Consider the following 23541-nt stretch of genomic DNA (forward strand, 5'->3'; position numbering starts at 1 on the left):
TGCCTGATTCCTGGAAAATGACTATTTCCCTACAGAAAGGGAAGGGTAGAAAAAGCTAATGCGAAAACTACAAGGGGATTATTAACAAGCTTGTTATCTTGATTAACAAGATATGAAAGGTGAAAATGAGTAAAATTTGGGAACTCCACTACAGAGTGTATAGAGACCAGATTTCTGCTCTTTAACAGGTCATTGAGAAATATATTACGGTAAGAAAGAAAGTTTATTGTATATTTTTCTTTTAGAAAAAGCAAATGATAAAGTGAATAGGCTTAAACTGTGGAATGTTTTGCTTGAGTATAGAATTACTGATGGTCACTGAATGCAATAGGAGTGTGGGTAAGACAAAAGGAAGGCATGTGTGAGAATAAATGGCATACTGAGTGATTTGTTCAATACTGAGCAGGGAATAACACAAGGATATATGATGACCCCTTGGTTGCATAATGAATGTATGCATAAATGTATAAGAAATGATTGGAGTAATGTTAGAGGTGTGCTTGCTGGTGACATGAATGTGGATGCATTTTTGTACATAGGTGATGCTGTGTTATTCGTTGACAACCTGAATGATTTGCTGCAAATGCTAGCTAGACTGTATGATCCAGCAAGGTGTATGGATCTGAAAATTAATGCATCAAAGACAAGGTATTTGTGTTTGACAAATAAAATAGAGTGGATGTTTGCAAGTTATGCATACATGGAAAGAAACTAGAGCAAGTCGATGAAATGGCGTACCTTCGTAAAATATTTACTAAAGATGGGTAAATGGATGGAGAAATTTTAGGATAAGCAAATGCCGGTAGAAAGGTAGTAGGTAGCATGGGGTCTATTGAAAGAATGAATGTTTGTCAAAAGAAGTGAAAACTGTATAAAAGTGTGCTTCTGCCCACTTTGTTATATGAGAGTGAAAGTTGAGTATGTGTCAGGAAAAGCCTAACATTTGGGTTGAATGGAATGGGAATGAGGAACTTAAAAAGCAACAGATCAATTTATTTAGGCAATTAAATAAGTATTAAGTGTTATTATAAATGCATTGCAAAACAAGACATGATAGTGTCAAGAATTGGTGCTGAATAAATGTGGGCTCGATACAAAAGTGAGGGATGAGCACCAAAGAAGCTGCTTTGGTCATATAGAAAGGAACGAATGAGGTGAGCAGTTCAAAGAACAAACTGCGGTGAATGAGTCAGCGTGTGCAGGTGGCGGTGCCCTAGATTTAGCTGTATTTCTTTTACTTCTCTCTCATTTCTTGCATTTAAAGTCTTTGGCTGACTCCTTTCTGGGTTTTGTTGCTTAAAGGGACTACCATGATGGATACGTACACATGCATTTCTGTAGGAATAATAAAACAGTTTCCAGTATATAATCACATCAGCAGTAAATTCTTTTTTAAAATAAAGGCTTGGTACAGTACAAAATATCTTGGCCTATTTTTATACTTACAAACAACTTTTCTATTCTACAGTCAGAGAAGACTTTTATTAGGTCCAACGGCAGGGAAGATGATTATGTCCTCTGGCTCCATAATAGAGCATTTCCCCCTTCGCTTCCAAACCCTTTATCATTTTCTATACATTTATCAAGGTAAATATCACCTTGACTCACGCTTGATTCCTGGTACCTTCACGAAGAGGTTCATGCAATTTTATTGTCAACCGCATGGAAACAATTTGCCACAGCCTTCTTCCCGGAGGTCCTTTTGGACTCCTACAGTCCTGCCCAGTTCCTGGTAATCTCCCCTCCAAGGCCAGCCTCAGCCAGGGTCAGTTGGATGCTGCCCTTGCTGCAACCGTGGTCTTATTAGGTATCAGGGCTGAGCAATGGCTTGTAAGCAATGGCAAAAACCTGCTTTGGAGTCCCCAAGGGCATTCATCCACCAACAGCTTTCCTTAGCAGCTGCAGGGTGACTCTGGAAAAAGACATGCTTGATTTAAGGGGCGGCCGACAGATGCGATGTGCGCGCCTAGACATACGATGAAGTACCTTGCCCTTCACATCCAAAGTGCTGCTTAGCTCAGTTTGACCTATATCTCCATTAGAACAGCACATTCTTCTGCGTTACGTGGCTTCAGACCATACAAGGGAATGCAAAGTTAGTTTGCAACTGGGCCAGTATAATGGACTCTTAACAAAGTACAGAAGAAATTATATACATGTCTACATACCCAACACCCGTGCAGATACATTTGTTGGTTTATTTATTTCCTCATCTTCTCTCATTTTATCCCCAGACGACCCTGAGAGTTAGGCTGGGCTGAGGGAGAGTGGGTAACCAAAAGTTATTTTATAACCTCTAGGCTTGAGCAGAGACTTGAATCTGAATCTTCCAAATGCCAGTCCTTAGCTCAGTGTTTCTCAACCTTGGCAACTTTAAAATGTGTGGACTTCAACTCCCAGAATTCCCCTTGCCAAGGTTGAGAAACACTGCCTTAGCCACTAAGCTACACTGGCTGGATCTGGGTATTTACCCATTTGGGTGGAGGCAAATGATATTTATCTTGCACCCATCTGTTCATTAGCAAGGAGCCTATAAATACAGTCATTTGGTGTCTAATTAAATATAAGAAAAGATTTCTCTGTGTGTGTATATTCAAAATTTACTGTATGTTATTTTGAAAGGACCATTTCATGGCATGCTGATTAAACAAAACAGTAGATGAGATTGAGCCAGCAGAAAGAGTAATTCCCCAGTCCCCTTTGTATGTATTCCCAGATGAACTGGATGGACTCTAAAGAAAAATGTGTATTTTAATAACTTTTAAATCCCTCTTGCTCTGACACCAGCTTCAAAATAAACAGCGAAAGAGGCTGCAGGAAGCACTGTAACCTTTTCAATATTCTTCATTAAACTCCACCATCTATGGCCCCCTGAGTGAATGCATCATCAAATCAATGGCTGCAAAGCCAACTCTGATTTATGAAAGACCTCACCGGGCTTCCTTCATATACTGTTTATTTAAGCACCAAAACGTCTTACCTATAGATCCCTAAGTAATTACACGCTGAGAAGAGTTACACAGGGCAGCTTTTCAAACAGAGGAGGTGGATGTTTGAGGAACAAAAAGACTTCCACGATGGAATTCAGATTTATTCTACCAACGTCAGGCAGATTTTGCTTTGGATTTTCAACCAGATATAGAGTTTGGAGGATTTTTTCTTTTTTCTTTTAAGTCCTCCAATGTGCATAGGTAGAATTTTTAAATTGTGGCTTAGGTCTATCTTTTCTATGATCTTAACCTTTTCTCCTCTGCTGTCGTTACTGTTCCTAACTTTCTTGTCTTTCTTATTTAGCTTAGAACCTCAAAGGAGATAGCAATCTTCAGCTCCATTGCAGAGGACTTTCTTTCTAACCATTAACATAGTTCAACTTTCTGGCACCTGCTGCACAATTCCATATTCACCCAAAGGGAAACAACCTGAGCATTAAGGAAGATTAGACTTCTTCTTCTTCTTCTTCTTCTTCTTCTTCTTCTTCTTCTTCTTCTTCTTCTTCTTCTTCTTCTTCTTCTTCTTCTTCTTCTTCTTCTTCTTCTTCTTCTTCTTCTTCTCCTCCTCCTCCTCCTCCTCCTCCTCCTCCTCCTCCTCCTCCTCCTCCTCCTCTAACTCCATCCCTGAATTCTCGGTGAATCGAATGAAATTTCCCTGTTACCAATTGGAAAGCTGATAATTTCAAATTTCCCTGGTAGACCCCTTCCACAGTGAAGGATAATGATCGCAGGAGCTAAACCTAACTTCTAACAACTCTTGGTGAAATTATAAAGGAACAGTCTGTACCTTTACATAAATGGAGTATGTGGGAGAGGCTCTTTCAGAAACAATTCAAAAGTTCAGACCTCTCCATTTATCAGAAGCTTCAGGGCACAGCTGATCTCAAAACTAGGGGTTTCTCACACCTCCCATTTTAAAGGTAAATTATTTTAGAAAAAAATGAATCTTCCATTCAGGTACATATGTGAATATATTGCTCTATATCAAAATATATGAAATATCTTGAGTGCTCAGAGACGATGTGGGAAATACAGTATTTTATGCCACAATCCAGAAAAGGAGAATTTTAAAAGAGTGGCTAAAGCAAATGAGATAACGAGATGCATGTTTAGCTTTACGCACACCTTGTTTTTTTGCCCAGGTTGTTTCAAATTCAGTCACACACTGTATGGCCCTATTTAAATTAATGGAACTTGAATTAGTCATGATTCAGTGTCCCATTAATTTCAAAGAAGCATGACTAAACCGTCCTAGGTATAATATTCTCCATATGGGATATGACCATTTCACTGGCTAATAAATAGGAATTTTGGGATTAAGGTTTTATTGGTTTGGGGATAAATGTGACTAAATAAATGGGGCAACATATGTCAATGAAATGTTTATGTCTGATGGATTTATTTATTTATTTATCAAATTTATATCACTGCCCAACTCCCCCACAAGGGAGTTATATAATAATACCTGGAATATTATTTGCAAATTAGACCACTACAAATTGAAACTTAATCAAGCTTAGGGTAGACCTGTTGTTAACCCAAATTATTCTTTGGACAAAGGCCACAACAGCTCTCTCTCTCTGTTGTAACCTCCCTGTCACAGTTCACTTTAATTTCTCCCAATTTATTTTTATTCTTAAGACCCAGTCATCAACACAAGTCTTTCCCCACAACGTCATCTACATGAAGTTACTTACACTGTCATTATTTTTAAAGCAAATTTATCTCCATTCCATCAGTATGGAAGAAAAACACATATGCCATATTTTTTCTTTTTTAATCTTGCAGCGTGTTCTTAATGTTCGAACAATTGTTTCTGTAAATGTGGTCTCAGATAATATCACTTACTAACATGCTCGTTCATCACTGTAGAAACAGCAATAACTCCTTCCCCCCCATAACTAAAGGAACAGCATACTATTAATCAACTTTTAAAGTGAACTTGCCAAAATGTCATTTTCTTGATTAGTTAAAAATGACAGACTCCCTGGTGTAACAGAGAACTATAGCACTCTTGGTAATGGGCAATTCTTGGAGCCTAATCATTTTGAAGAAATGTAAGTGCTTTGTAGAAGGCCATGGATCCTTCAGATGTGGATCAGCAGAAAAGTAGTATCACAACTGTTGATTGGGCAGCCTGTGTTCTCCACTTCGTTGATGTTTCTCAGAAGGGACTTTTTAAAAGACAAATACGCTAGACCAGTGTTCCTCAACCTTGGGACCTTTAAGATGTGTCGACTTCAACTCCCAGAATGGCTGGCTGGGGAATTCTGGAAGTTGAAGTCCACACATCTTAAAGGTCCCAAGGTTGAGGAACACTGCACAAGACCAATTTGGCCTTACATGTGACATATATAAACAACAAGCAGTCTGTGATGTTTGCTCTGATAAAAAAGGGGAAGACATCACTATGTCATAATATTTAAAGCATCAGTGATTCTCTGGAGCCCAAATGGATGCTTTGGGAAGACAAATATCACAACATCACATCCCTGCTAGAAGACACCACAGAACAGTCCAGCATCAGTTTGAACTCTAGATATGGGGAAGGGTCATATATCTAATGATTTCATCTTAATTTAGGACAGGCAGTGTCATCATACTCACATTTCTATTTCAACCTTCCTGCCCTGCTGGCTTCCATTTTGTAGAAAGACTTGTTTAATCAAAACACACACACATACACACACACACAGAAGATTAAAGAGAAGTTGGAATCCTCAAAGTGATTCTGACTCTGGCACCATCTGTATTTACACGAAGGCCCAGAGTTCCTAGCAATTCTTGAAAAATAGAAATGGTAGAAAACTGCAGACCATTACTTCTTTTGGAAGGGTAACTGCCTACATAGAGAAAAGGAGGAAAAAAATCAAGCTAGGGTGGTAGGAATGGTGTAGGGCGTGCAGAAAAGCATCGCCCCGTGGCACCATTATCTGACACCAATCCCACTCATTGGTTAGTGCAAAGGAATACACATTATAGAGAAGGACTAGCTATTGATTTGGTGTGATTTTTCAATAATATACTCCACTGCAGTGTTTTACTTGGCAACTTTAAGATGGGTGGACTTCAACTCCCAGAATTCCCCAGCCAGCATGGCTGGCCGGGGAATTCTGGGAGTTGAAGTCCACCCATCTTAAAGTTGCCAAGTTTGAAAAACATTGGTCTAACACAAGTGATGGAGTTCTGACACTTGCTTTGGGGAGGGAGGGAGGGAGGGAGGGAGGGAAGGAGAGAAATTAGATAGTTTTGGGGCATTGCATTACTAATTATATTCTCCTTACTAATTATATTCTCTCCTCATTTGATTATTTCCTTAATGAGATCCACTGAAGGATCACTTCTGTATTTTCAAAACTGGAGACATAAACATAGATAAATAGTTCTTGGTTAGAGTTCAAAAGAAGTATTGGTTCTTTTCATACTTCAAACCAAGCTTCTGTATTGTGCAAAATGAAATATTTTATAGCTGTCTTTTCGTGGGTTTGTTCTATTTGTATTCTCTCCAAATGGCTCTGAAAACCATGGAAGTATTGCTAACTAAACAGCAGCTTAATTGTAAACCAATACCTCTGGAACTGCAGTGGTGCAATGCCTAGTTTTAAACAGCGAACAGTCCCTGATGCCACAATCCCAGGAATTTTGTGAGTTTAGTGCTATGTACCGAGAAACCCTGTGCTGGATAATTGACAGCACTCTTACAAACTCACAGTCTAGAGACGTGCTGAAAGAAAGCCATAATAACTAAACTGCATTTAAATCAATGCAGGTTTATAGATCTGCCATGAAGATGACATCAGTGAAGTTGGCACAAGGTGTCAATAGGATGTAGAGAGAGCATTAACGATTAAATCTGTGTCTCTTTGTCCATCACTCTGCTTGCTCCTTGGCTATGAGGTTGTTAATCAGAGTTCACTTCCTTTGGCCTTTCCTCCCAGGCACTTATGCACAGAACATGCTCTTGGATATCCAACTAGCTAGGTGCTAGGCTTTGCCTATGCCTATAATATATTTATGTAAATATATCTCCCTTTCTGTTATACAGGTAGTCCTCGCTTAACAACCACAACAGGGATTGGAAAATTGGTCATTATGTGGGCCAGTCGTTAAGCGAGTCACCATGTGACCGGACCCGATTTTATGACCATTTTTATGACAGTCGTTAAGCAAATCATGTAGTTGTTAAGCAAATCCAGCTTCCCCAATGGAGTTTTTTGCTGGAATTCGCTTAATGACCATATATTTGCTTAATAACTGCAGTGATTTGCCTAACAACTGTCGTAAAAAAGGTTGCAAGTTGTGATCATGTGACCATGGGGGTGTGTGATGGTTTGTGATGGTTGTAAGTGCGAGTACAGGTTGTAAAGCACTTTTTCCAAGGCCATCATAACTTTGAATCGTTGTTAAACAAATGGTCATTAAGCGAGGACTACCTGTAACTATAAAATCCGTTTCACCAATCCTTGGTAGGGTTAGATTGCCACTCTCAGGAACATTCACACATGCACACACAGAATGCTTTAACCTTCAACAAATGAGGTGTGGATTAGTGGACTTTTTCAGTAGGTAGAAAAAAATAAGATCTCCAGTCATCCTGATAATACTAAATACACAGGTGCTTTTGTGCCGTACTGTATTCTGAAGTGAACTTTATCAGCGAGTAAAATTATTTGCAAATATTTCCTTTAGCAGAGCACAAAATGCCTGGTTCATTCACTTTCTGCTAAGTGGGAGTTTATTTAGTGGATATATAGGGCTGCCCAATTCAAACAGTGACTCAGTCAACAAATAGTCAAGAGCAAAAATAACCACATAACATTAAAAAAAGGAGCCCAATATATAAAATACAAAATGGCAACCAAACACAATATTTAACCAACCCACTCAACTGGACTCAAATCCCAGAGTTATTTTGCTGCTGTTGCTGCTGCTGCTACTGCTGCTAAAGAAGAGATAATTTCTTTGCACGTGCATTTTAGTGTAAATACATTTGAGCACCAAGTCCACTTAAGACTGTTCATTGCCAGCTGAGTGCCTGAACTCGGCAGAGCAGATATTCCAAGATCCTACTATTATAGCAACAAGATGCTGTCTGCCGTCCCAAACTACTATACAAGCTGGCAAATAAATTATGAACAATTACATACCTTTGATCAGTATAACCTAAATTACATAATTAAGCACCCCATATTTAAGAGATGTCTCCACTCAGTAGACTGCTGTGCATCCTGTTTCTCTACCATCTGCTTATCTCAAGAGGACCAAGTTCTGTTTTCAGAGTGCCCAAATAATTAATAATAGGAGCTTACACGAGCTCCAATCCTTTCATTCTGGTTTAATTAATTTAATAACTGCTAGCCTTTAATTCCACATTCGCAATCTCTAATGTGGTTTATAGTTACAATTGCCCAAGGGGGTTGGAATTATTCCTTTAACGCAGACGGTTAAAAGAAAAAAAATCAAAGGACTTTTTCTGTTGTTTGGCTGCCCCTCCCAACCAAGTTCAGAACTAGCGCTTCATCAGGGCCAAAGCCTGCTTGGAGCTCAGCAAAACAGAGGTCACTTGAATTTTGGGGACTGAAGTACTAAAACCTGTCCCTGAGAAGAAGCAATTCTCAAATAAATGGGTGACAAGCCCTGATTTCTATACATTTTCTGGGGATTTTCTCTTGTTTCTTTCATCAGTTTATGCCTTTTCTTTCCCTCCCTGTTTTTATAGTTATTTTCCACCTGTGACTCATGTGTTTATTTCCCTTCTAATGGAAATAGTAGGAGTTAGGGATATACGCAGGGGGAAGGTCAAAAAAGTCAAGGTGGCAGCCACAAAGGTGCAACTGAAGCCCTGCCTGCATGTAAAAAAGGGGTGGGGCTTTGAACCCATGGTCAGTGCCATCTTGACCTTTTTCACAAACCCTCTGCAGGTGCCCCCTTGGGCCATCAGTTGCAGCCCAGGATGGCACTGCACTGGGTGACCAATTAACCCTTCCTTGATCGAAAAACCTGCATTTGTTATTTGCTGTTGGAAGAAACACAGCCACCCAAATCTTAGCTGGGAGAAGGTGTCACTTCTAGGTTTCCCCATTATATCTGCAAATCTTTGGATCTTCCCCCTTCCGGAGAATGACTAATGGGACTTAAGGGATTGCTGGCTTCACTGCTTTTTAATCGGATGACTTTATCCCTCTGGCTTGACAGCGTCATCCGTACAGCTGGGACAAAATTGCGTCCTTTACTTTCCTGTCCATTTTCATGAGTGTCAAAAAGGGACTTGTTTTTCAGCTTTTCCCCCTGTCCCTGCAGCGTCTCCTGCAAGACGTATTTGCGTGCTGGTGCCCTTTTTATTCTCCAGCTGCTGCTGCTGCTGATCCTCAGCAAGCGTCGTCTTTTCTCCCCTTCGTTACACGTGGCCTTCTTTGCTTTCGTGCCCTTTACATGGATTCCCTGTGCCTCTCCAGGTGATTTGGCCAATAATGCACAGGCCGCCCTGCAAGGGAATGACATCATCCATATCTCTTAAATGACGGCCTGGGTTGCCACAGCCAATCTGACTAACTGGCAGCAGAAGACAAATTGTGGGGGAACTGGGCGCTGATATAAATTTGACCTATAAATATAAATAAATAAATCGGCGACAAGCACGGGGATGGCCAAGCACAGCCCAGGGAGCCCACAGCAGCACTGAAACCCACCCAGACAGCACAGAGGGGCAGAGGGGGAGAATTTGAGGGGAGTCAGTGTTTCGGACTGTGTGTGAAATGACTTTTTTTTTTTTAAGGAACGGGATTCCAAATAGCAAACCGATAACACAGTGATCCCAGTTGTAGGATCAAGGGCCCCACCCCTTTTTTCACGATCGCACAACACGAAGGGTATCCAACGTGGCCCTCTTGATCAATATTTAAAACACACAACGATACCCTTGTTTCTGACAAACTCAAAGAAGCGCAAAGGAACGGCATAGAAAGTGCAGGCTCTGTTATGATCTGCTCCTGGTGACTTCACGGACAATACATGCAGGGCTCGTGGTAAGAATATGGAAATGGTTTGCCATTGCCTTTCAGCAGGGTTTTTGGATTTTTTTTTTTGTACTTCCTAGTCTAAGGTAGAATCCTGGGATCCCTTAATAGTCTCCCATCCAAGTATGAACGAGGCCCAGCCACACATAGTTTCCAAGCTCAGGAAAGGCCAGCCGGAGACAAATGGCTTTGCTCCTTCCTCCCCTCCCCGCCCCACCCCGCCTAAGCTTTGGTTTCCAAAATGCTAATCAACTGTGATGGAATGGAATTATGAAGGCCAGGCTCAGGGAGATAAACATTCACACTGTTGTGGCTGGCTGACTTTGGGATCTGGGGTTTGAGTCTGGGAAGATTGATGTCAGGCCTAGCCCAAGGAACTCCAAGAGACAGTGCAAATTCAGTCCAATTATGTTTATTAGCTACAACCTCTAGCAAGAATCTCCCCAAACTGAAACCCCAGATCCCAAAGTCAGCCAGCCACAACAGTGTGAATTCCTCAGGGAGGTGCCAGTCTCATCCTCTTGTTCCTCCCACGCTCTTCTGGGGAGCTAAGAAAATGTTTATCTCTCTGAGCCTGGCCTTCATAATTCCATTCCATCACATCAACTCTTCTTGTGATTAAGAGGAAGGGCCAATTCTAGCCTACAGTATGGTGACAACTATCTTTGGAGTGGTCCTTTCATCCACCTCTTATTCCTACATAATACAACCGTCCCATAGACTGGCCATGAGGTCATGCCGACAAGCTCAGCATTGCCCTCCTTCTCTTGCTTGCCGCTGTAGAGGACTTCGTGGCTCAGAATGATGCAAAGGCCCCCCAATGTTACATAGAAAGGAATTATAGCTCAGAGGTGCAGCCCATGCATTGCGTATTTGAAGCCCAAGTCTGTGATCTCCAGTTACAGCTGGGAGAGCAAAGCCCATCACAATTGTTGACCAATACTTGGATTTAGTGACTGGGATCGGCTGGTAGAATAAGAAATGTGCTTTGCTTAGTTTTAATATGTTCCTGGAATGATGCTATTGTGGTTTGTAAACCTTGCTTGAGAATAGATGTACTCAGTCAATTGTGAGTTATGCAACAAACTATGGTTACAGAGCATGATATGCAAACCCAGCCAGCATAAGGTGGTCTCTTTGTAGTACAAGATGAAGAAGAAGTTCACCAGCAGGGCAAAACCCAGCAAAATTTAATAGCTAGTTTTCCCAAAATTATATACTGTATACATACGTTCAGAATCATATGCACATCACCCACATTTCATATATTCACTTTGCCTCGTATAGCGACTTGGTAGACTTTCTTTAGGGGGACTTGAAAAGCAGAGATGAAATATGTAAATTAAGTGGGACAGAACTCAAAACTTCTCCTTAAATCAGGGAACAGGAAGGGGATTATTTAGGAAAACTATTCCATACAGAAGTGAAAGGGAGGAAGGATAAAGGAAATGGTGACCATGTGTGGGCTGGAGATCCAGGCATGTGGATAGAAGGAAGGGAACAATATAGAAAAGAAACCTAATATAAAAGTTAGAAAATAAAAGAATTTCTGATTCTCTCAGTTTGTATATGTGTATCTGTAAGAGAGAGAGGAAGAGTTGAATGATAGGCCAGCTGGAGTATCATGGACTTTCCAGATCACGGGAGGTCAAGACAAACAAGTCTTTATATTTACTTGACCAACAGTAGATTCATCTGGAACTATCATGTCATTCAAAATCACATTTATATTTATCAAAATCTTTCTTTTCTTCCAAATCTGTGACTTACTGTATATTTCATTCTGTTCTCAGCATAAAATATGGGAGAACAGGGGAGAACTCAGGGAGAAAATGTTCCTACAGAAGACACTACCAACCATCACACAAATTTATAAAATACAGCATACTGTGTCTTTTGTATATATGGCTTTATTAAACAAGTCTCAATTATGTACAATAAGCAGTGGCTATCAGTGTTTAATTGTCGCCTCTCATTAGAAAATTCCACTTTAGTTTCTCGTAAACGGAGGCTCAACAGAAAATTGCTACCTATCTTAGCATATTTTAATATTTTGCTGGGTGATAGTAAATAGCTATAGCTGTTGGTTTATTATAATTTTGCTTGCAATGGATATCATTAATCCACTTCAGCAAGATATTATTCTCTAAGAGGAAGTAGCCTATGATATTTCAAGGCCCATCTCATTGTAAAAAAAGAGAAAAATCTCTAGCTGCACACCTCTTATATGGATAAAAAATGCAAGAGAAATTAGGCCATATTAGTAATCAGAGAAAGAAACACATGACAGAGGAGAGCGAGAGAGAAGGAAAGGTAGATCGTATCATTTTACTTTCATTTTGTATTAATTCAGTGGTACGATATAATGTTATTCTATCTGTATTTTTCTAAATGCCATAGTTGAGTGATTCTTTTATTGGAACCAACTGAAACAACACAGAAGAATTGCAAATTTTGGAGTTACTTAGAACTCTGATCTCTGTGTGGATAGCAAGAGATGAAGTGTGATCTTTTTTTCAGGTGTAATCAGATACACAGGCTTGATTCTATTGTCCATCCAGAAGTAAAAAAGCCAAGATGGCAGCCATGATTATGTAAAAAAGGGGCAGGGCTTTGATCATGTGATTGCGGCAGCCATCTTTTTGAGCCCCACCTGCAAACGCCACTCATTCCATCCATAAACTCCATGATAAGACAGACTCTGAACCAGCATTTTTGTAACAACTTTGCCTGATGAAGGGTTCTGAGTAACTCAAAAGCTTGCACATCCTTTTATGTAATTCTGGTTTCAGCCCTGGAAGTTGGATGTGTATTTTTTGATCCCCTACAAGGATGGGTAGGATTCTTTTTATATTTTTAAATATATTTTTGATTATTCGTGTTTTTTTCTTTAAAAAAAAGTATTGGTTTCTATTTTAGGCACAACCTAGCAACTTATTGTTGTGTCTGTAAATATATCTAACGTTTCTAAAATATATCTAACGTTTCTAGCTTCTCTGTTATCTTAAATAATTAAAAGTGACTTGTGACAACTCATTAAAAGTAACAACTATATGCATATAAATCTAATCAGCAGTTCCAAGGCCTTCTTAACAATTTCATAAAGTTTTCTTATCAAAAAATGCAAATAGCCATGTATCTACAAACGAGAGATAACAAACTCATTCACTGGATTTTTCTTTTCCTTTATAAAAAATAAATTATACTTTCTGTTCCAGTATCCTATCGCCCAGAAGAAATAATGATACACTTGTACTCAATGCATTTGGTATTTCTTTTAATTTTATACTTTCATCATACTTTTGGTAGATAGAACTGATGTTGCAGCTTGTCAAATTAGCTTGGAGTGAAGAGACCAGTAATGTGAGAAGAAACCAAGAGCTGTAGGCTTGCATTCATTTTCACACATTTATTTTTTAGTAGTGCTTTCTGCTGCAAAGTACTTTTTCTCCCCACGGTTTCACTAAGAAAGAAGACACACACACACACACACACACACACACACACACACAGAGCAGTTCAGAATTTAAGAAGCATGACCAGAATTCTGTGTTGAAAGGTTAGGGTTTTCGCCTGCACGATTTCAACACATCTTGAATTGAGATTTGGAATATTTTCCTCATTATAAATTAAGGAAAGCTGAAATGTAGCGAAGGAGGTGAGAACGGAGTAAGATTTAAAACATGCAACGGCAACAGAAAAGAAACTCAAGACAATTAAACAAATTGGTTCTGCTGGCAGGAGAAGACAAGAAAATGGATGAAGTAGCATCACAGCACACTTGCTTGTTAAGAATACACCAGCATTCTTGCAAGTTTGGGTTTAGTGTGACTTCCCAACACAGCCTTGGCATGGGCAGAAAGTCATATATCTTGAATTGTGCAAACTACTTTTAAATTGCAACATTGATAGCAGGCAGGATACACTTCAGAGCTAAAGTAAAGCTTTGTCTCTTTGCTGTCCTGGTTGATGGTTCAAAATATGAGAGACAATTTTGCAAAGAACAGTACGCTGTTCACCATGTTCATCAATGACAGGGACTAAAGTCTCCCTTGTGAGACCACGAACCAGTCCTTGATCTGTTATTACTGTTTAATAGGCCTGGATTTTATTTCTGCTTTCACACAGGAATATACTGGCTAGCAAAAAAGAAAAAAAATGAAATCAGACCCTTGCTTGCTAAGCTAATAACTTCAAGAAAAGGATTAGAGTCAATATAATTGCATCATCCATGCAGGGCATTTAATTTTCACCTCATCATCCTCATCATTAACTTTATCATGCCAATTCCATCATGTCATTCCTAAATACCCAGCTAGAAAACAATTTATTGTATAGCATTCTCTACATAGCATTATTTTAAATGTCCAGTTTAAGCTCTGTATTCTGAATTCTAAATGATGACTAATTCTGCCTCTAAAGGAGCATGCAAACTGCTGAATTATATAACATTCGGTTGGCAGAATGAAAAATGGGGAGATTGGAATTTTATAAGCTGGTCCTAGCATTCGGAAAAGTGATGGCGTTACTTTAGCTGGTAAATGTGGAGTGGTGTGAAGGGACAGCCCTGGCCTTCTTCCCCCATTAAAGGACAGAATTGTATGTACCACATTTCCTACTCTGTAACCCCTAAATTACCAAAATTATTCATCTGCACCCAGACAAAGCGGAAGACTTTCAAGATGGCATCCAGAAGTGTTGAATGTTTGTGAGAGGTTCAGGGTTGTGATTTTTGTCGCAGGCATTTGTTCGTTTGGAGGGCCGCAGGATGGGAGGGGAAAAACCGATGGAAGTGTTGGGAATGCTGGAAGATCTGGACACATCCTTGTCCATCTGCAGGTGGGTGAGTGAGGGCAGGGAGGGAGGCATCTGGTACTAGAGGAGCTGATATGGAGGCCAGTGCCAGGACAGCTTGGCAAGTCTTGTACCTGGTGCAGCCTGCCCCAGTGTGGCCTGGATACGCCAGTGGCTTTACTGGCTCCCCCATTTAGATCCTGCAAGAGACCTGGACAGTGTTTGGAAGGTGATGAATGTTTGGCTCTTGTCAGGTGCTTGACTCTCATTGGGGTTGACTGGTATCTGGTTCCTGGCAACGTTGCCAGTGGGGCTAGCAAAGATGCTTGGTCGGACTTCTTTTTTTATCCAGGAAAGTGCACTGGGCCAGGTGGAACAATGGCAATGGACCTTTTGATTCCCAAGGTTTTGTGTCTTTTCCAGCAAGGAACAATGTGGAGGTAACACCTGTTAGATTGGTCCACCCAGGGGCCTAGTAGACCCAGATGACTTTTAGAGGGAGTTTGGGACTTTCCTTGAGGATCTGTGGGCAGTTTGGCTGACGCTTTAGTTGTGCCTTTCTGACTGTCCTGTATGATCAAGCTGAGTTGGTTTGCTCTGGATCCCACTGATTAAACAATGTCATCTGATGGGACCGAGGAAGCAGGCCTTCTCTGTCGTGACACCTGCCCTCTGGAACAGCATCCCCACCCCACCCCAGGGATCTGTACAGCCTCCACCCTGATTGTGTTTAAGAGCTCTTTAAACATCTGCCTTTCCCTCAAGCCTTGTGTTTGGGTGGATAATGAGTTTTTTATGATTTTACATGTTAGTCTGATTTTTCTCTCTCTCTCTGGACACATGTCATTCTTTGCTTTGTTAAACTGTTTCTTGCCGTTTTTAACGTTGTACGCAATCCAAAGTCCTTTTGGTGTTGGGAGGCCTTATAATTATGAGAAATATTTATGGATGCTGTCCAAAGACTAACACCACAATAAAATTACATTGCTAGGTCTGTCTCCTTTTGGGGGCAAATGGAGAGGCATACTTGTTCCAGGTAGCAAATCGCTTAGGCTAGTAGATACGGGTATTGGGGTCATTGTAGAAGGTGTAGAATGTTCCCCCTTTCTAATTCTTAACATTATGGATGAGCAGAAAACTCAGTTCTTTGTGAACGCTGTTTGCCTCTCCAAGTATTACTTTATAATTTTCATAAAAATGAGTTCACTGTCTTTGGCTACAGTCAATTGTAGCATAACCATATAGCCAGACTGGACTGATTATATAGCACTGTGGTTATCATCCCATTCACATATAGGGTGATAAAACAGGGGTAGCCAATTTAGCCTTCCCCTGTAACTGAAGTAGTATTACTACATAGCATCACCGTGCCTTTCCATTCACTTCCTGAACTGAGAAGAATTACACATGTACTTGAAGGAGGAGGAAATATGTAGCAGCCAAGAAGAACATCAGCCAAGAAGGTGGGGGAGAAAAGAGATAGATTTACTCAAGGAAGGAAGAAAAAGCTCCTGTGGACATGAAAAACTGAATGTGTAACTGGAAAATATCTCTTTATACTACTTGAGAAGGAGCATGGATGCTGGTAGGGAGAATATAGTATGATGCATCTGAAATGATGAATATCCTGAACTTGTAACCGGGTTTACTTTTGAAATATGTACAGCAGTCCTGTTGAAGGTAAAATGTTCTCCATTTGGCCAATCCGTGAGAAAGAGAGAGAGGAGGAGAGTTGGAGGATGGACAGAGAGATGGATGGATATATGGATGGATGGATGGAAGATAAAGCAGACAGACAGATCTTTGAGGTTTATTTGTTCTTGATGAACCAGTTTCCTGCAAATGTGTTTAAATCTGTGACACTGATTGGGTTCATGCATTGGATTATGCCATTCACAGCCACACATTATGGCTCAGAAGGATTCATGTACCCAAGCCACTGTGTGACATAAATGGACAATACAAAACCTATTAATAAATCTTGAAATTGGAGATGTGTGTGCATATGTTTGCATGTATAAATACAGAGAGAGAGAGAGATGCATATATTCAGGTAGGTTTTTAAAAATAAATTATTTTGAATTAAGAAGATGCTTCTATGTTCTCCTTTACTCAGAGATGGGCGGGAGAGCCATGATTTTGTGTGATTATTTCCAGTGAAACCTGGATCAAATTCATAATACTAAGGATCACTGTTGCTGAAACTCACTGAAGAGCTAAATGAATGTGCTAATAAAACCGCAGTGGGGAGGGAGGGGACAGGCAGCAAAGACGGCACCATTGTTCATTTGTTGTAATAGTGATGGATGGTCCTTGGCCATAGGAAGGGCTGTTATTGCAACCTGGTTGACAACCAGCATTGAGATTTTTGATCTATTAGCCTTTTGCTTCTTCTGTAGATTGCTCACGGTAAGAAATCCAAGTAGAATTTTGGCAAGATATAAAATCATCGGTGATTGAGGTACATCTGCCCTAATTGTCTTGAAGCCTAAAAAACACCTTTGCAGAAAGCAAGAACAACATATTAATCTCGGTGAAGTTCTCTCACAAGAGCTCAAGAATCAGGAATTTCAGAGCTGTGTTTGCTGAGTCAGATCATGGGTTTCTCTAGCCCAGAATTGTTTACTTTACTGGCAGAGGTTTTTCAGGGTTTCTGGGGCAGCTTTGCCGATATACTAACATCATGCAAAAAAAGTCAAGGGGTTCTGAGAATCTGAGAATTTTGACCAACAATCCTTATGTAGTTCCACTCTTTTGGATTAAATGATTCCTTAAACTTTTCTCTCTTTGTAAGCAGATGACAAATGGGACATGCACGTGCACGTTCAGTTGAACAGCTCTGAGGAAGACACCAAACTAAGGGAAATTGGTGTATATTTTCTTTAAGTATAATTGTATCATAATGTCTGATTTATAACATTCATCTCTCAATGATTTCCTTGAACTGAAATCATAACAGATAGCACAACATGCAAATCTTTGAATGTTTGGATTCAATGGCTTGAAGAATATAGCAACATATGAAGAATCCCACTGGATCAACCTCACAGCCCAGCTAATCCAGCCCCCTACAGTATGCAGGGGCCAACCAGGAAGCTTATAATATGGGCAGAAGACAAGAGCCCTCTTCTGCTGTTGCTTCCCAGCAGGTGAGGTTTTAAAGATGCTGCCTGTGACCCAAGAGGGGGTATGGAAGGCCAACTTCCATAACCTTATCCTCCATGAATGTCTTCACTCCCATTTTCAAATCATCAAAACTGGTAGCCATCACCACCTCTGATTTCATGCATTCCTCCTTTACAAGTACAGCATCTGGCATGACTTTTTGAAATAGCTATCTTGGGCCTAAACTAATAATTTGGACAATTATTTTAATTGAAGAGTTTTCAATAAATGCAACCATTTAATCAATTTAAAAATGAGCCGGCAAATATGGTGTTTTGTTTTGTTTCAAAAACAATGGTATATTAAAAGCAGGGCCAAGTAGGCACTGAGCTAGGGTACCAAAGCTTAGGGAGCACCGCCACCCCTCTTCTGAAACCAAAGGCTATTCTACAAATGCAAATCTTTGCATTGGCATGAGGTGGTACCATTGGTCAATGTAGCCTGGGGTGCCATATACCAACATGGTTTGCTTATTCAGAAGGAGGGCAATTTTCCTAAACTGGCTTCCTTTTCTGCTGTAGCCTAATCTTAGAGAGTATGAAGCATAATGACATTATGGCTTCTGACCCTGGCTTATTAGGACAGGAACAAGACAATTCAGCAAACTGGTTTTGTTGGCAGAAGAAGACAAGAAAATGGATGAAGTAGCATCACAGCACACTTGCTTGTTAAGAATACACCAGCATTCTTGCAAGTTTGGGTTTAGTGTGACTTCCCAACACAGCCTTGGCATGGGCAGAAAATCATATATCTTGAATTGTGCAAACTACTTTTAAGTTGCAACATTGATAGCAGGCAGGATATACTTCAGAGCTAAAGTAAAGCTTTGTCTCTTTGCTGTCCTGGTTGATGGTTCAAAATATGAGAGACAATTTCGCAAAAGCGGTAAACTGTTCACCGTGTTTATCAATGACAGGGACTAAAGTCTCCCTTGCAGTCAGGTACCACTTTGGGGGTATTTCTTTGCTTGAAAGTTACCATACTGAAGGTGAAAGAAGTCACATTGCCCTTCCTTTGGATTTATTGCCACTGAAGGCTGTGAGATTTGAGTACCTAAGTTCAAATCAGAATCGGGGAAGAAGCACAATCTTTTCCTTTGTTGGGACTTCATTCAAAGATGGAGATGGGAACTAATTTTCTTTAAAAAAGTAAACACGGAGGTCCCGATCATGAAATTCCACCCAACTCTTCTTCTGAGAAGAAAAGAGTTTTAAAGATACCTTTGGGCCCACCCTAAAATTGGGGTTTCCTTGTTTGTACAATTGGAACACTGAGTGATTATGTTGCACCAGTTAAAGTCTTTCTGTTTAACCTCTGTGCAACAACCCACAGACCCTTCTCATGAAACCAGTGGGATCCATTCATTTGCTAACCATCCACGTGCCCGTTCAATTAAAATACTTCATCTTCTATATGTTTCCTAGCCGATCAGAAAGCTGGGGGCATTCATGTTAGAGGCAGCATAATCTCCTTTCTGTGGAGGTGCTCAAAGCCAAGCTAAGTGATGCACAAGGAATCTGTCTGCTCTTTAATAACTGGTTCTCCCCTGATGGATTGTGGGAAGCAGGCAAAAATCACAATCTGTTTGCCTGACCAGTATGTTATTTCTGAGCTCTAAAAAAGGGGGGCCTGGACATTATAAATAGTGAAATGATTTATAACAAATGGCCTTAGTTTGGGTGGGAAAGTAGGAAAAAGGTTTGACGTAAACCTGACACATCAAATAAATGATGCGAGATGACAAAGGTATTTGTCAAAAATGAGTCTAGGCTTGGACCCAGAAGCACCTAATTTTAGACTTTTAGATTTAAAGAAAATCATCACAAATTCTTCTCCAAAAGATCAAAAACAGCAAGGATACCCCCCTCTGTTGCTGTGAATTACAGTGATCCCTGCCATTGAATCACAGAGCAGTTTCTCAGCTGCAGTGGAAATGTGAATTATGAAAAAAGGGCCGTCTTTTCCTCCTCTTGAGAAATAATCATGACAAGCCCAGTTCTGGCCTGGGCAAAACACATTCCATGGCAAAAAATCAGGCTTCTGAGTACTGGAAACCTCTTGGTTTTCCTTTTCAATATCAGGTATTAGCTGTTTATTTCTATGAAAATCAAAGAATCCTGTTTCCTGTTGTTTTACATGGTGAGTGGCTGCTTTTATAAACCCTGATTTTTCCAACCTGCCTCCATTTCCTCTGAATGAATATGACAAGTTACTTCAAATGTCTTTTCTTCCCTGCAGGAGTTTCGCTTCACCGCAGGTTCAACATTCCCTGGAAGTTTTGAACGTCACAGGCAATGCAGACTATTCCTATAACTTTTGTATTTTTCATTTCTACCTTACTTCTCCCCAAGAACAAAAAAATGGCGTCCTAGTAAAATTCCCACACATAGATTTTATCTCGGGCATATCATTTCAAGAGTCCTCAAAGACAATAGTGTCTCCTATGTTTTTGGAATCATATTCTGTTCTGAGCATCCATACTGTAGCGTAAAGACAACTTGACATTTTTTCTTTCCTTTTTTTTTTTTTTTAAATATAATGTCCAACTTGAAGAACATTTGCTGTTAATTGCTAACTGTGGTTTTATTAGTGTTGTTATCTGCTTTGGGCTGTTTGGAAGAAAGGCAGGATGCAGATTTTAAATAACTTTAAAAATACATATAATTAGCATTTGGGGGAGGCTCTCTTGATTAAGGTTTTGATTTTTTTTTTATTTGAGTGTCCAACAAGTTATATAAATAGATCACTTAATTTGAAAGATTACATTTTCAAGTATTTTCTATTGTGAATCATGGATTATCAGAATTAATTTCTTTTGTAAATTCATATATAATACGCAAAATAGATGACATTAGTTGTTCTTGTCCTATACTTGAACAACTTCAGTTTTTGATAAGTGTTTGATTGCTGAAATGCTTTAAAATTCTGTCACAATCACTGATAGTGTGCAAAAACCAAACAAAAAAAAAAAAAATCCCAACCTTATAATTTGCGATTTTTGTAAAGAGGCCTCAGATCCCATTCCCTTATGGCATTTGTGTTTTGAATTATTAAGGTACATGTATTTCTTGCTCTTTTCTCTTTTATACAGAAGAAACTTTTGCACTAACAGTTGTAGCATTTTATAGCAAGTACTGTATCCCAAATCTGTTCCATTTCACAAGAAGAAGTCCAATTTTATTTAATAAGCAGATTCACTCTCTTTTCTGGAGAAGACGATTGCTCCTTCTGTCCTAATATAATGTTTGGGGTTTACTCAAGCCATACGAGTGTGTGTATGGGTGTACAAGTGTGTTTCATACAGCTGTGAAATCCTGGCTATGCCAGAAGACCTGGGGGCCGGATGGGGGATCATATCAGTGGAAGTGGCTTGTGGGGTAATTGATTTTGCCCCCCCGTCATCTTGAATATCTTTAGTATTTATGTTTAGGGTTTGTTTTATAGTGGATTTTTATGGATTGAGTAATTTAATTATTTATGGGGTATTTTATTGTTTATGGGCTTTTGATTTTTGTGAGCCGCCCAGAGTCACCCATTGGGGGAGATGGGTGGCATACAAATTTAATAATTAAATAAATAAATAAATACATACATACATACATACATACAAGAGCTGGACAATAGATCCAGGGAAATAAAGTTATATAACTGTTTTCAAGTAGTCCACAATTTAGCCTCAATATTTTTCCATTACAATAAAAAAAAAAATCTGTTCTAGTCTGCATTCCCGGCCCTAGGAAGGTGTACATTTCCTCTTTATGTTCTATAATCACAAAAGGTGTGGCCAGCCATGAATCATCAGATTCCAGATGAAGAATTAGGTACAGTAACGGGCCTTTCACGTGTATGCATTTGCAGAGGCAAAGGAGGCCCTCTGCCCTCCATTTGGCCTGTTTCCAGTTTGTTTAATTTATTTCCCCTCACCCTCATCTCCATCCTCCATTCCAATCATATATTATGTAAAGGACGACTATGATTAATCCTAGCTAATCTAGCTAAAAGTTTCCAATGATGGGATTAACCTAAAGTTCTCAAGTCTGAAAGAAAATTCTTCTAGTACCTGGCTAGAGTCCAAAACTAATCTGAGGTGTGAAGGAGCTATGGATCAACAATATCCCACCGTTTTGGGTTGACCTGGTTTCAGGGTACATCGAGGGACAGGTAGAGGGATGCTACCCATAATTCATGTAAGCTCCACCACTAAAACAGGGTTTCCCCTGTTAACTTGCCTTCTTTTCTTTGTAACAAATGCCCATATGTTGGAAAGCCTTCAAACAGCTCTTTGTAGATGCAGCTCCATGCTAGTGGGCATTCATTAATCCTACCTTTCAGATTGCACAGGAGACCAAGCAGATATAGTGGGCCATGCGTGCACATTTTTTTTCACATTTTCAGCATTAAATTACAGGCCATTCCACAGAATACATTGCTTTGCTTTTTACCACCCTCTCCCTCTCCCTTAAGAGCCACATTTTGTGGCTATCATCCAGCAATATTATTTCTTGAAGGAGCTACAGAGAAAGTAGTTAGACCTGGTCCAGAGCTAGGTAAAGCCACAGGAACAAATAAGAAGACTGCTGGAAGAGAGGAAAGCTATTCATTTTGATTGGGTTTGGGCAGATAATCTCCAAGTGGACTGTGACACAAGAAGATCATACCCATCACGTTGCCTTCGCCTGCATCTTGTTCCTGTCATGTCTAATCAGACTGTGAGCATCTTGGGACAAATGTAGGGATTACTTTTGGCTCCAGCACTATCGTAATAAATATGATTAAACGCATCTATTGGCAGCATGGTTCAATATCTGTCTTCTGTACTTGAAGCATGCTGGATTGAACTGTAAAAATGCACCTGAAAATTACCTCTCTGCTTGTTGTGTGTGAGGCAGGACAGACATATAACTTGAAACTGAGCTGAGATTTCTGAAGATTGTCCAGCCACACTATATCTACTCATTGTATATAAGGGGAATAAGTGGTGACACCAATGTGAAAAGGGAGGACACCAATGTGAAAACACTTGGATGCCCCAGTCCCAGCCCTTTGCAAATTAGCCCCGTTCCTTCTAAAGTTTTGAGAAAACACTTCAATTTTATACCCTTAAATCGCCCTATATAGATTTCACTTGCCCCAGACGAATGAGGGAGTCTAATTTCAGAAGGCCAAAAGGGGGCAAAGCATTTAGACAGCTAGAAATTGTGGTAAGCTGCCGTGGGTGTTGATTTTTTGCATTATATATGTTTTATCTAGTTTTTAATCTACTTTGATTGTAAGTTGACCCGAATCATGTATGTGAGAAGAGCAGCGATATCAATCAATCAATCAATCAATCAATCAATCAATCAATCAAAGGCAGGCAGGCAATGGAGTATACAAAGGAAGTTACCAGTGCTCTCTATGTTAGTATTATTGGTGTCTGTTGCCAAGTATATGGGAAACCACATTTCCCGAGCTACATTTCTCATCTTTTGTAATGCTAAATGGTTACTGTTTAAAATAGTTATTACAGCATCTATTGATTCTGAAAAGCATGGAAAACCACATTTCCCATCTCTCTCCAGTGCAATGGAGGTTGG

At 39.9% G+C, this 23541-nt stretch overlaps 1 protein-coding gene across 1 annotated transcript in view; it reads right to left on the reverse strand.

The window, feature by feature from the left end:
- Nucleotides 1–9071: 9071 nt before the first annotated feature.
- The window catches only part of LOC112541205 (receptor-type tyrosine-protein phosphatase N2-like), a 202215-nt gene continuing 187745 nt past the window's right edge, over nucleotides 9072–23541 (reverse strand). The window contains exon 6 of the mRNA XM_088150524.1: nucleotides 9072–9474. Within this exon, the coding sequence (XP_088006650.1) occupies nucleotides 9072–9474 (403 nt within the window). The remainder of the gene's footprint in view (nucleotides 9475–23541) is intronic.

This window comes from Python bivittatus, unplaced genomic scaffold (assembly GCF_059951505.1).
Source record: "Python bivittatus isolate LINGU-HERP-01145 unplaced genomic scaffold, Pbiv_v1 ctg000610_np1212, whole genome shotgun sequence".
Classification (NCBI taxonomy): domain Eukaryota; kingdom Metazoa; phylum Chordata; class Lepidosauria; order Squamata; family Pythonidae; genus Python; species Python bivittatus.